This window comes from Lepisma saccharinum, chromosome 1 (assembly GCF_977018435.1).
Source record: "Lepisma saccharinum chromosome 1, izLepSacc3.1, whole genome shotgun sequence".
NCBI lineage: Eukaryota > Metazoa > Arthropoda > Insecta > Zygentoma > Lepismatidae > Lepisma > Lepisma saccharinum.
The window spans coordinates 212,206,525-212,221,475 of NC_139229.1; the positions used below are offsets into that span (position 1 = coordinate 212,206,525).

The following is a 14,951-nucleotide window of genomic DNA, read 5'->3' on the forward strand; positions in this document are numbered from 1 at the left end:
AGCGAGTGGACATGTGCAGAGAATTGTTGCACCGTTACAACCAAGACAGAAAACATTTCTTCGAAAGACTGGTCCTGCATATTCACCGGATTTAGCCCCCTCGGATTATGCACTGTTCGACAAAATGAAGGATGTATGGTGTGGTCGACACTTTCAATCTAATGAAGAACTCCAGACCGCTGTCCGTGAGTGGTGCAACTCTACTCTCTGCAGCCATCAGGAAACTTCCTGATAAATGGGAGAGGTGCATTCAGTCAGGGAGAGATTACTGGTAATGTACATATTTGTATTGCAGGTAAAATATAACAAACGTGGATTATATAACGCTTGTCCAATTCATTTCCGAATGCCCTAAATATATGGAGGGGGAAGGGAGGAACTGGAAAATTCCAATATTTATGAAGAAATTTGGGTTTCCCCCTTCTCCCTGGACAACAATATACAAATGGAAATGATCGCAGGCATGTTTGGAACAAGAAAATAATTGCACTATTATCATATGAGCAATAGAACATGACTTGTACCCCCCAAACGACATGTCTGTGTGTCACTGAAACTTGTCAATGCACAGCCACACATTACAAGAACTTTTAGCTGCACAACCACGATTGTGTGTGACTCAGAACCGCAGAACTTCTTAGAAGTGTGTTATCAGTCTATTTTTGGATATTGCCAGTCACATTGCAGTCACGTGACAAACACCTGTACTCTAGTATAAGGATTTCTCTTTCCACCTGCACTTTGATCGTTTCCTTTGTTACACACCCTCCTTCCTCCACCCCTAACTCCCCCCACCCCTTTTGCCGAAACTGAAAGTACTTTGCAACCTCCTGCTACCGACCAGCAAACTATTCCCAAATCGAGGTTCAACTGCATTATTGTAGTGGAACAAAAATTCCAGCCTTTGATGGGCAAAATGCTTTTTTCTTCAGAAAAAGCTGCCATTTTCCCATCTTTTTTTTTGGAATACCAAGACATGCAAGAGTCCTTACGGTGAAATATGTGTGTTAACAACAATATAAGAGAAGAAAATCGCAATTCCAGTAAACATTTTGATATAAAAACTATGAACATGTCAAAGTATCTCGATCAAGATACCTGGTCCCCGAGGGGTTACAGGCAAGTATTCCTGGTACACAAGAAGTTAATAGAAAATTAATGCTCCTCGCCTTTATCTTTAAAACGTGCAGGACTTTCTATTCCGCCACCTGTTTGTTTGGTGTCAGTCTGTCTGGAGGGAGGTTGCTACAAACGCGAGTGTTATGTCTGGCTCAGGGCTTGCTGATATCACTTCTGACAGCAATGACTCATCAACTCCAACATAAATGATGCAACTTTTCCTTCTTGTCCTGTCTTCTGATAAAGAAAACCATAATTCTTATCTTGCAGATAATACAATAATAATCTGACAGTAAAAAACTTCTTGCGCCACGTGCCGGCAACATATTTGTTAAAAACACTAAAATAAGACACAAACAGCATGATGAAAAACACTTAGGAGTTCTTCTGAGCTTTTGACTCCTTCACGGAGTCATCTTCAGGGCTGGTCGAGGGAAGACTGAGTGGACGCGGTTGTAGTTCCGCTGGCGTTATTTGATGTGTCTGCCGGCAGATGTCGTTGCAGTCTTGCAGTGTTGGTAAGTCCTTGTTTGTTTGGATTGTTGGCTGGGGGAGATGAATTTTAAAGATTTACTGTGTTGTACCACGATGAATAAATATTTCCACATAAATTGTCATTGAGGTTATTTGTGTTTTTGATCATGTATACCCCTTTCTTAACATCCCGTTATATTTTCCTTTCGCCTGTGCAAGGAAGGGAACGCAATCCTGTGGAAGTTGGTGGTTGGTTTCTATAATATGTTTGGATAAACCAGAAGAACTTTCTTTCCTGCGTATGTATCCCATGTGGTCGGCGAATCGATCTTTGATGGGTCTTTTGCATTGTCCTATGTATTTTCGGTTGCATTCGCATTTGATGCTGTAGATGCCAGAGTTTGTTAAGGGATCTTTGTCGTAAGTTTAGAAGCCTGCTAGGTTTAATCCTATGGATTTGCCGGGTTTATATGCTATTCTGTAATTCTGTTTCTCCAGGATGCGTCGGAGGATGGTGGATAGGCCTGGTACTAATGGTATCCCTATCCCCTTCTTTGTTTGTGGGATGGTGGTTTCTGGCGTTTTTCCTCTTCTTTCATTTTTTGCAGGTTCTGGTCTATTACACTGGGACTGTAGCCATTGAGGGAGCACTGTTGTCTTAGAATGTCCAATTCTTCTTGTAGCACTTGATTGTTGGAACTTAAGTGCAAGGCTTTTCTGACGAAGTTGTTCCAGATGTTGTCTTTTTGGCCTGGTGGGTGGTTGGAATGCTTATGTATGAAACGGGATCCTGACGTGGGTTTGCGGTAGATTTTGGTTACGAAACAATTGTTTTCTCTGAATCTTGTGATGTCGAGGAAATTTAAGGTACCGTTCTTTTCTTTCTCTGTGGAAACTTGAATGGAGTCACATACCCGGTTCCAGCTGTTGATGTAATCTTCGAACTTTTCTTCATCTTCATATATAATGAGGAAGTCATCTACATATCGGTGTAAAATGATGTGTGGGAAGGGTTTTTTTGACCTGATTTCATTTTCGTAGGCTTCAAGAACTAAATTTTCTAGCCACGGGGAAAGTGGATTTTCCATGGCTAACCCTTCTGCTTGGTGGAAAATTTTCTTTTTAAAAGTGGAGAATTCATTGTTGAGGCATATTTTCAGGGCTTCCAGGAAATCCTCTATGATGAGTGGTTCGATTCTTTTTTGGCAAGTAGTTTCTCTACCTCTTCTAGGGCTTTGGGTACTGGTATGGAAGGGAATAAATCTTTGACATCTATGCTGGCAAGGTGGGAGTTGGTCTGCATTTGGGATGCTTGTGATTTGTTTTTTGACGTGTCTGCTGTTGGCCACACAGTATTGGAAGGTGGGTTTCAATTCCTGCAGTTTATTTAGTAGAGCTTTTGCAAGTTTGTATCTAGGGAAGATGCTATTATCGGGCATAGTGGCCATCCCATTTTGTGAATTTTTGGTAACCTGTATATGAAACTAAGTTGAGGAGCATTCATAATTAGTTTGTCACCTGTTGGGAAAATTAGGGAGTTTTGTAAGTACGATTTTGTCTATTTGATGATTCTAGGGAAAGGGTTCCTTTTAACCTGCTTGTAGTTTTGTTTTGTAACAATGTTAATGCATTTTTCCGAATATGACCCTTTCATGTTACCCTTATCAGAGGGGATCCACAAGTTTTCTTGTTCTAATCAGTTTTTGAAGTCCCTTAGTTCCTGCTTAATTTTATTGGATTTATGGTCCCGAAATTTAAATTTATTGATCACATTTTGACACTGACCGAAACGAGTTTCTTTCTAAGAGGTCTTTAATGTGGCAAGCCACTTTTTCTATGTTGCAAATTGTTTCTTCTAGCCACGTATTTTTTTTAACAGTTTTGTCGTTTTCACTTGGAACTTCGATTTGAGCACTGTTCTCTCCATTTCCTGCACTGTTGTCACCATTTCGGGAACTGTGGCTTTTTTGGGGGGTTTTAACTATTGCCACCTTTTCTTATACGGGTAACTAGGGGTTGTTCACTAGGTGCTTGTATTGGAGGGTTATTGGCTTTCCTGTTACGTCTGAGATTTGCGATCCTTTGAGAGTGTTTTGTATGGATGTTTTTTGTGATGTATTCTACTTTTTGCCATATGTTCTGGTCCAGAGTATCCTATAAGGCACTGGGCAGAATGTTGGCAAACTGTAGTCTATTGTTTTTTTTATTTGGAAACATATCCCGAATTTTGTCGAATTTTTGTCTGATCATTTCTTTAATCACTTTCTTTTGGCAAATTTCTAACTGTTCTTTTCCATTTTCTGGTTGTGGAGTCCTATTTTCCATTTTATGCAGTTGGAAGTGAGATCTTCCACAAGACACTGTCGGAGAAATACGATGTTTAGATTTTCTTTCTTCCTCACGATCGATCAGTTTTCAATATGGTGTATAATCCTATTCAATGCCAGAGACAGTGGAATGCCCAGGATTTTAGAGGAGGGGAGGGGAAGGCTTATGTATATTTTTTTTTGCCTCCCCAATGGCATAGTGGTAACGTCGTCGCCTTGTAATCAAAGGGTCCAGGCTTAGATACCAGGTGGAGGCACATAGTGGTTCGGATCCCATTTTAAACTGTAGGTCCAGTCCAGATTAGACTTCTGTGCATAAAGTGGACTTAAAACCTTTAGTGGACGGAGCCTCACGCGCCTGTATTATCGTTGAAGCTGGTACCTTTTCAAGTGTGAGCTTTTCAAACTTGCCGTGAAGTAGAAAAAAAAAATCATAGCTCGAGAACTAATTGTTGTAGACAGATGAAATTGGTTTTGTTTTCTTTCTTAAAAACAGGGATTTTAGCAAAGGTAAAACTTATACATTGTGCCTCCCAATAATTAGTGTTAAAAGATGAAGAAGAAAATTGAATTTAAAAAAATGGCACATGGCACATCCCTGTGACCCCTCAATGTAATGAAGTGAATGAAAACAATTTAGTATGTAGTGATGGTACATTCCTACAACCATGCAAAGTTTCGTTGAAATCAGACTGATACTTCTTGAGAGAAAATAACATTATATAAAGCTGCAGTGTTGCCAGCTTCGAGACATTCAGAATTTCACTTTTAGCGTCAGCTCTATGGACACTGGATGGATGAAAATTGGAGGGAAGCACAACAAAAGACCAATGTATGAGGATATGTAATGCTCATGCCACAACTTTATATATATATATATATATATATATATATATATATATATATATATATATATATATATATATATATATATATATATATATATATATATATATGAGCAGTTATAGCCTCTTATCAATTTATCCCATAGCAACAAAAGGGAAACTAGGGGCTTTTTCAAATGGTGCTTGCACAAAAAAAGTGCACACAATGTTTAGTATGATCACAGCTTTTTTTCAGAACTATTCCCATGCTAAAAATAAGTCACAGTGTTCAACAATTCGTTTATCTGTGATTTTGTTTGCATAATAAAAGTATTCCAACTTCTCTGTCTTCAACAACCGTATTATCGTTAAATATTATGGTAATAAGATACAGTGGTACTTTTCCCCACCTGCAAGCCACTGTTAATTCCCCCTCCCTTTCTTCAGCTGATTTGTAATGTTTACGACAGGAAGGGAAGTTTGGCACCAGTGACTTGTCTGACAGCTTGAAAGATATCAGTTTCCGATCTGTTTCGGGCAGGTACGACTTGCCCATCGCAATGCAAAGAACAAAAGCAGGATTATTTAGCATAGGCCAAACTGGTTCAAGAGTGCATTGCCCACCCCCTGCCCTCCGATGCAAGCAACAAAAATAGAATTCCAAGTCAAAAGTCTGGTCCTGTGGTTGCAGCTGATAAGAAAACCTGTAGGGAAAGCGTGACACTTTATCATCACGGAAATCTTGAACTCCAAGAGGAGCATTCTTTCCAGCAAGCACAGTTAAAAACGTATAACTGAAGTCTTTTCCTTGTTGGGACTAAAATCGCTGAACATGTTACTGGAAAAATCGTATGTGAAGATCGTATAACTAAAATATCATAGTACGCAGCCTTACGAAAATTGGCAGGGACCACCAGAAAAAACGTACTAATGAGGAAAACATACTATAGCAAAACACATAACTGGGATTTCACTGTGTAAGCATCTGTAACCATCCCCACAAAAAAATATAATCAACAGCCAATTCCAAAGCCAAGAAAGTCTGCTCAAATCTAATAACACTTGGAAAGGACAGGAATGTATCATAGATACGATGAAACTCAATAGCTAGCTGCCAAGCAAACAAACAGTGAGATATAAACACTGGCTCAAAAGGCACAGTACGGACATCACACCTCTCAAGATTATCGGAAAAGAATTGATTCAAAACTCCAAATCAGGACAACATTCAGCAGGACAAATATACTATAATACTATGAAACAGTAAGCCAGAAAACCACCATACAAGCCAGTAAAAACTGTACATACAACCAGGAGAATCTGGGCACCCTCTAGAATAGAGAAGAGATAAACACAAAAAATACATGGAATGGGAATATGGAAACACAAAGGAATAACATGAATGTATCACACCAAGAATCAAAGAGAAAAATGGAGAAAATTAAAGCAGCAGCCTTCACAGCTTGCCTAAAAGACCATACGCCAGGAAAAAGAATTAGTAACTTAAATTTAGTAAAAAAAGTATAATGGAATGGCTCTTACCTTGATCAGTTGGAGAATGGTTTGTATTATTCCGTAATCTTTGGTCCTTGGTTAGGAAGTCATGATTAGAAGATGGGGAATAATATTCATTACTAGTTCTTAATCTCTGATCCTTGCTTTCGCAATCCGAACTTGAACCACCATACATGGGAAAGCTTTTACTTTTGTCTAATTGACCACTGTGACCTGACAATACTTTACTCTCACTAACATCTTCTGAAGAGGTCTTGTGTTGATCTTCCGATTCTTCTTGGACGTGCTGCAACATTTCTTTGTTGCCTGCAGCTTTCTTCTCTTTCTTGCCTTCTCCTTCGCTGATATCTGAACCCTTAGCTTCCATTGCTGGCCATTTTCTGGAGGCAACATTGATGCCACCTCTAGCTTCCATACTGGCATCACTTCCAAGGCATGTTGTTGGACGAGTTGGAATATCAAAACTTGCCGATTTCTCTCGCAACTGGTACTCTTCACTGTCTGTGCTGCTTTTCGGCTCCACTCCTCCTTCAGGCATTTGCAACCCACGGATTTCTCGTTCTTTCTTAATCTCGCGCCAGAACTGAAATATAATGTAAATTTCAATTTACAAAACTTCCTTTGAAAGATTATCTGAAAGGAATTCACTTAATCATCTTCAACAGGTTATATAGAAATTCATCATTTCATAAAGTATTTGTGCATTTTCGGATATTAAGGAAAAGCCAACTTGGTAAAATCTTAGATTTTATCTACAACAACAACATTTGAAATTTAACTTTCAAAATGTGCCAATATAATTGAAATTTTGTAAAACATATATTATCCATGTTGAAATTTCAGCAAAAAATACAGGCACGATCAGGACTCCAATCCCTGATCTCTGGTATACCCTGCAATTGCTGCATGATGGAAGAAACTAAGCACCATCGACATCATCAGTTTTTCAAAGGCAACAGATCACATTGCAGTAGCACTGACAAGAGACAATTCCACACTGGCAAAAGAACAACAATGAAAAATCAGGTGAAACCAGGATTGGATCTGTAGCTCAGTTGGTGGAGCAAACGAAGCACCAACGGTCCCATCAAATTCGGTTAAATGGGACTGTAGTGTAGTTCATTTCCATTGTGTGTGACAAATCATACAGTAATATATTACACTGGTAAACACACTTCTTATTGCCAACGAGATTAAAGTCATTTTAGGGTATCTTTGCTATTGTGATGTCGAATATGATATCAGTTTTTCTACATTGGCTCTAGTTTTTGAGTAATGGCTGTCCTTTAAAAAACATAAAAAGCATGAAATCTCATTGTTAATCACTCTTAATGATGAGAAAAACGTTGTTTCTCAGATTTTCTTGTGTATATTGTGTCGGAACAATCACGTTGAAGATCCGGCAATAGTCTGCCACACTAGCAACGATTGGGTACCTAAATGGGGAGGGGGCAGGTGCAAGGACAGTTTAGTCTTCCTTAGTAGACATGGCTTATCATTAAGAGACGATAGTGCGGAGGCAAGAAGTGGGTGGGAAATGTCCTCCACACCCTCCTAATCACCACCATTGATCTGCTATCTCGGATTTGTTCCATCTGCTTTGAAATATTTCCTCCATCATCTCCTTTATATTTCATTGTTTTCCATTAAAATCACCAAGATTATCTGGAAAACTGTCAAAGTGGATTTGGAGGAAATTTATCTTGATGCTCATATTAATTACAAAATATTTGAAGTTTGCGAGCAAGTTTTGCACCAGTTCTCCATAGTTTTCGTGTTTGTGATTGCCGAAGAAGTTCTTGACAACTCAGACATAACTGAATCCTGTAGAAGCTTCAATATAATTCTTAAAATTTGAATCATTAATGAGTTCACTAGTTTGTGGCCCATCAAAGATCCTGTTTTTAGTTTCTCAATACTCAGTCCATGAAAGGATCTATTTATGTAATCAAACATTCGCCACCATTATCCAAGACTTAACAAACTACTTCAATATGCAAGATATGCTTCCTATACAAAGTCAGTGACTGTTTTCTTTGTTTCTGCACAGAATATTTACCACAAATGCAGCACAATCCGTCGGATACATTTATGTAGTATGTATGTGTATGCATGCTAGTGAAGAACGCATGTTTCATTCTCCTCAAAAATATAAATAAAAGTAAAAATAAAACAAATAAAGAAAAACAAACTTTTATTATTTGTAATGGATGAACTAGAGAAATATTTTTATATTCTAAAATAAAAGCCATGCCCTATTTCATGTCAACACCTACAGCTCTTATTGAGATAAACTTAAAATCGAAGGTTATCAAGTATCTCAAGAACTAGAGCCAACTTGGCAAAACTGTTGTTAATTTTGGATTCAGCACGACCAAAATACCACAAATTTGTTAAAAAATCTATGGCAACTAAAAAAAATTATTTTTGTAGACCTGTGTTATCCAATCCTACAGGGCAGAGAGAGCACTCCTCCAGCCTTGCACCTGGGGTGAGGTTCAGTGGAACAAAATAAACTAATCAATTAGAGAACAATGTACATAAGGAATTTGAAGATATCATTATCACTTTTGGTGAAAGTACATTAATCTCGTAATCATTTAATTATTAGGTTCTAAGAAAGGAAACAAAATATATGTACTGATGGGGTGAAGCTCATACGAAAGGAAATGTAATATGTCTATTATAAACACACTTAAGTTTCTCTTGATTTAAAATTCAATAATTTTTATAGGCAAAAATAGCAAAACATTTTGTGCAGAAAAATATACAAAATCCTAATCATGTTAAACTGTATATAGTGTCATTATCACTAAACTTTAAACAAACATGGCAGCTGATATTTTGCAAACTATCATTTTAAAAAATGCGAAAATTCGGCTACAAATACTTTAAAAAATATTTTAAGTTAAAATTATAGAGTAAATTCCAAATGTTTTATTTTCACTGGTAGAAAATGTATTGAAATTATGTATTATAGTTTCATTAACACACTCAACAAACATTTCCATAGTAAGGTCTATATACTGTATCAGAAACTAAAAAAATGTATATTTACACGTTTTTTTATTTGTTTTAATCAAACTGTTCAAATATTTTATGCTATAAAAAGCTATTATACAAAAAATCTATATGTGTGGTGCAAAAAACCATACAATCAATATTAAGTGTGTTTTTTTTTAAAAAAAAATTGATTTAATTTTTAAAAAGTCATCAAAAATGTCTTTTAAATGAAAATCATGATTTTTATCCACCCTGTATACCAGTAATACCCACCAATTAAAAGATTTCTGATCTTAGAAGCTTTTTAAATTTATTTAAACAATGTTGTTTAGGCTGCTGTTTATTCAAAGATTTTCATGACAATAAAATAAATTATGACTAAATTTCAAAGCAAATAATTAAAATATAGTTATTAGGGCTACGCCAATAATTAAAAATTGTTCAAAATATTGATTAATATAATGAATAATACAGTGGGTGTGTATTCCACTCCAATTATAAGCATCAATTTACAAGAGGATTACTTTAAAATATACAGGGTGTTCATAAAGTCCCAGTACCATTACAAATGTAATGTACTTCATGAACACCCTGTGTATATATATAAATAAGAACATATCAGTAATTAAAATCCAACTAACACTGGTATTAGTCAATACTAATATATTAGCATAGGTATCAATCAGCTCAGCCCTAATATTGATAAAATATTTTCAAATTCTCCTTGAAGAATTTAAAAATTTGGATAAAGAATGCAGCTAGGAGTGAAGGAATTTCTTCACAACCTTACCTGTTCAAAATCTACAGGTGGTCTGGAAGAAGTTGGGCTAGCACCAGTAACTGTAGCACGACGTTGAACTGTTACACGTGGCTTGGGCGAATAAATTCGCATGCTGGTTGGAGATGCTGCTACATCGTCTTCACCATCAGGGAGGAAAGCATCGTCATCGGTGTCGCTTGCAACATCCAGAGGCCCATCACTCTGCACCACCTCATCTGGCTCCGTCCTGTGAAAGTTACATGCCAATGACACTAATTAAACTCGCAAAAGAAAAGCAACAGGAAATGTACAGCAACATATGCATAATTTAAGTTCGGATATAATAATAATAATTTAGCATCTCTCTATCTGATTTTTTTTCTCTGCTCATTCTTTTTGGAAGTGATCTCTTAACTAATTTGTAAAAGAGATCACACTGTCTTTCACATTTTCCACTTACATGGTGTGGCGACAGTCACTGACCTTGCCTGCCACCTAATGAGTGGAGAACAAACTTCTTTCCGCCTCACCAGACGTGAGGTGGTTGACCTGAGGAAAGGGGGTAGAAAACCTGAGGACAAAAGGACAGTCAGTGAGCTACGAGGCACCCTGGACACACGACGAGATCAGCCTCCTTCTATATCACTGAGTGTTTGTAGTGTAATAGAGCGTGTAAGTAGTGATCATCCATAATAAACCAGGAGGTAAGATAACATTCTTTTATTTGGTGATATTACCCCAAATTGGTGACCCCGACGTGATCTCTTTTATTGGGGGCGTGAATCCTGCGTGGCCCCTTTGGTGTACCATACCGGCCAGCTTGAACCACGTGTACGTGAGACGAAGTGCCCAATCCCCCTTTGTTTGTTCTGGACGCAACAACTACACAGCGATGACAAAGGAACTTCAAGCACAGCTCGACCAATTCAGGCGGGAAAACAAGCAATTCAGACAGCAAGCACTTCAAGTGATGGCTCCAGCACTGCACGCAGTACAGGTAACAGGACTCCGTACATCGAGTGAGTGTGAAGCTCCTCCCATTCTGGCCCGGGGACATGGAATTGTGGATCTCGCAAGTGGAGGCCCAGTTCACCATTGCCCACATCACCCGGGAAGAGACGAAGTTCGCATACGTCGTGGGACAGTTAGAAGGTTGGTACGCGTTCGAAGTGAGAGACATTATACGTACACCACTGGCGACCGACCCTTACACCCAGATGTCATGAGCAAGCAGATGGTGCGTCGTTGATGCAGGACATTTACTTAAGGCCGGCAAAATGTGCATGACGACGAGAGCAGTGGGCAGCCATCAGCCGTTATGGACGAGCTTGTGGAGCAGGTGCAGCAGCACATATTGGAGGATTGTCACGTCACAATCACGAAACGCAGCAGCCATTTCCTGCAGACTTCTCCATCGTTGTTGCACGACATTGTCACCAAATGCCTATTTTTCCCAAAATTATGTCCCCGGTGGGTGCCGAAACAACTGACGACCGAACACAAAGGAAAATGCATGGGCACGGTGCTGACATTTCTGCAGCGTTACCATGATGATGACTATTTTCTCACCTGGATCATCACAGGGGATGAAACGTGGGTTGCATACAGCACCCCAGAAAGCAAGCAGCAGTCCATGCATTGGCATCACAGTGGATCTCCATGCAGGACGAAGTTCAAACAGACTGTGTCAGCGCGAAAAGTGATGTGCAGTGTTCTGGGACAGACAAGGCATTCTGCTCATCGAGTTTCTGCACAGAGGTGACACTGTGTAAGCTAACCTTTACTGTGAAACACTGGGGACGTTGTGACGAACCATTCAGAATAAGCGATATGGTAAGCTCAGTGCCGGGGGGATCTTGCTGCACAACAATGCGAAGCCGCATATGGCTAGGTGCACTGCAGCCCTTCTGGACAGGTTCAGTTGGGAGGTGTTCGATCATCCATAGTACAGACCGGATTTCGCTCCCAGCTGTTGTTGCACCTGAAAAAGTTCCTGTCCGGTCAACATTTTCACAGCGACGAAGAAGTTCAGACGGCTGTCACACAGTGGTTCGGCACCCAGGCAGCGGATTTCTACGATGCAGGTATACAGAAGTTGGTTCCACGCTATGACAAGTGCCTGAATTCCAGTGGGAATTATGTTGACAAGTAACTGAACAAGTGCTGTATATGTGGCAATAAATCATTGAATGAAATAATGTTCCCCTTTTGTGCACGACCCCAGGGAAACTTACTTTCTGGATGCACCTAATATATGATTTTATTAACAATTAAAAATAAGTACATGCGATGTGCCTCATTCACACGATTAAAACGAAAAGGTGAATTTCAAGTCATTTTCAACAATGTTTTCATATTTTTACCACATTTTCACTGAAGAAGGTTCAAGGTCCATCCACAAATTGGGAGTACCAACAAAACAAAGGTATGAGATGTAACATTATATTAGTTGTTTCTATAATGTTGATAACACATGGTTTAAATATTACCCTTTCAGATATGAGTTTGTAAATAGTTGGTACGCCACAGATTGGCTTGGTAACTCAGTTTTAGAGCACAGGTTTGTCATCTGTTTTTAAGCAACAATTCAGCTGAACATCACAAATTCTTCATGAAAAACCCTCTATTTTTTTTTTCCTTTCGATATTTGGCAGTTGATTTCAAAATCAAATTTTAGGTTAAGGTTCTGTTCATTTTTATATTTTTCACAGGTTACATAAGAAAATAATTTAGAATAATAGAAATGAGTGGGACAGTAAGGTGTGCATTTGAAAGTCAGAGAAACTATTAATGTGTGGGAAATAATATATTATGAAAAGAACGTTGCACCTTACTTATAACTCACAACTGTCCATATCCCCCTTCCATAAAGCTAACACATATGAAGCTGGAGAGTGGAAATAATGTGCCAGTCGAATTTAAAAATCCTAACCTACTCAAAATGCATACATCACACCACCATAAAAATGTGCAGACAATTATAAAGCTACAACTACAAAACCTGACCTACTCATGCAAGAATACATGAGTGAGATTATGATAAAGTAAAGAGGACAGAGATTTAGGATGAGATTATTAATGTAAGGTTACTTTATTATAAATTATAAATAATAAAGTCAACATGCTACTCTGCAACATATACCAAGTGTTTGTAGATTGCAGCAGTAATCCGTATCAGAAGCAATGGTGAGCAAATGGCTTCTTGCAGGGAAAAATTGAGGGGTCTAGTGACAGAGGGAGCTATGCCACAAATCCTGAAAATTTTCAGTCTTCTCCTGCCATCTGTCATCTATCATGTGAACTACAACCATGTGGCATAGCTCCCGCTTGTTCTGCAGCAGATTTTCTGAGTTCTTGAATACGTCCTCATCAGCATTTTGAGTGAGAGAAGGATCTATGACACTTACTGATGGTCTCTGCAATAGGAGTGGCAGAGGTACCAAAATAGGAATGTTACATATTGGTTTATCAGTTATCAGGTAAAGGAATATTGGTACGAAATGTAATTGTTTCCATTATATCTCTCTTCTTTTATGCGTATTATACGTGATTTTTTATTTTGTCCCCACATTACAATAAACATTTTACGTCATTATTTTGTTTATGTGAATGTTAGTTCTGGTAACCCTGCTTTAAAATATTCCGCAGAAACATGGATCCATGTGTATCAGCTGTTGTTGAAAGTGGTTGTAAAAAATGCATTCGTAACCCAGACAAATGGAAGAGAGTAGTTGTAAAGAGAAAAAGAAACAGTGGAAATGAATACATAAGTGATAAAACCGGTAAGAAAATAGCAGCTAAGCAACAAGGACCTGGATGTGACCGTAAAAATAAATCAGACGGATCTAACCTCAACTGGTGCAGCTATTCAGTGTTAGGCGAGGATTGCAAAAGCACATTATTTTGCGAGTTTTACAAGCTGCAGGAGTACCACATTCAAAATGCATATCTCAATGGTCTTATTGAGCGTAAGGTGTGCATTGCCAAAATATGCAATGATGTTGGAGTGAGCAGAAGAAAGAACTCATTTGCTTACCATGTGACAACAGTTACTGGTACAAATGTTAGAGTATGTTTAAAAGCATTTTGTGACATATTTGCAGTTTCAAGGAAATGGGTGGCAACAGCTAGAGGAGACAGGCAAGTACGTAATGTTGGTGAAGATGTATATAGTGATGAAAGTACTGATGAACTTAATACAACACATCTTGGCATGCCGCATACAGATAGATGCGGAAAACATGGCAATGTTAAGCACAAAATGAGTGAAGCCTCATTGGATACTGTTCGTAAATATATTAAAAAGTTTCCAAAATACAAGTCATTATTCACGGAAAGACAATACAGATAAAGTGTATATTATAAGTGTGAAATCTGTAGCTGAAATGCACCGTCTCTATGAAAAACAGTGCCAAGATTCAGGAGTGTTACCTGTGAAATATGAAATGTATGCTAAAGTCTTCAATACAGAGTTTAATATAAGCTTTTAAGTTACCATATACAGACATGTAAAACTTGTGATGACTTTGCTGCTTCTCCTTTAGATAATATTCCTCTGAATGTCAGGCTACATCATCAACTTAAAGCTGAAAAAGCATACTACCTGTTGAGAGATTTCACGAAGGCTTGATCTAGCGATGATTGTGACTATTGTGTAATCATCTACAATTTGCAACAGGCACTGCCAACACCGAAGATTCCAACAGAGACATTGTTCTACCTAAAGCAGTTGTGGGTGTACAACCTTGGTTTCCACGTATGCAACTCCAATAGAGGTATTATGTGTATGTGGCCAGAAGATATTGCCTCAAGGGGTTCATCTGAAATTGCATCCTGCATCATCATGAAAGTGCTGAGTGATACCTCAAATGTTCAATTTAAGAGAAAGTTGATTTTTTTTTCAGACTGTTGCACTGGACAAAACAAAAA

General features: G+C 38.3%; 1 protein-coding gene across 3 annotated transcripts in view; it reads right to left on the reverse strand.

Annotated features, from left to right (window-relative positions):
- cnk (connector enhancer of ksr) overlaps nt 1–14,951 on the reverse strand; it is a 108,344-nt gene that overhangs the window by 58,033 nt on the left and 35,360 nt on the right. For all 3 annotated transcript variants that reach the window (XM_083111874.1, XM_083111866.1, XM_083111857.1), the window contains exons 7-8: nt 10,053–10,269; nt 6,287–6,842 (exon numbers count right to left, since the gene is read on the reverse strand). In XM_083111874.1, the coding sequence (XP_082968000.1) occupies nt 6,287–6,842; nt 10,053–10,269 (773 nt within the window). The remainder of the gene's footprint in view (nt 1–6,286; nt 6,843–10,052; nt 10,270–14,951) is intronic.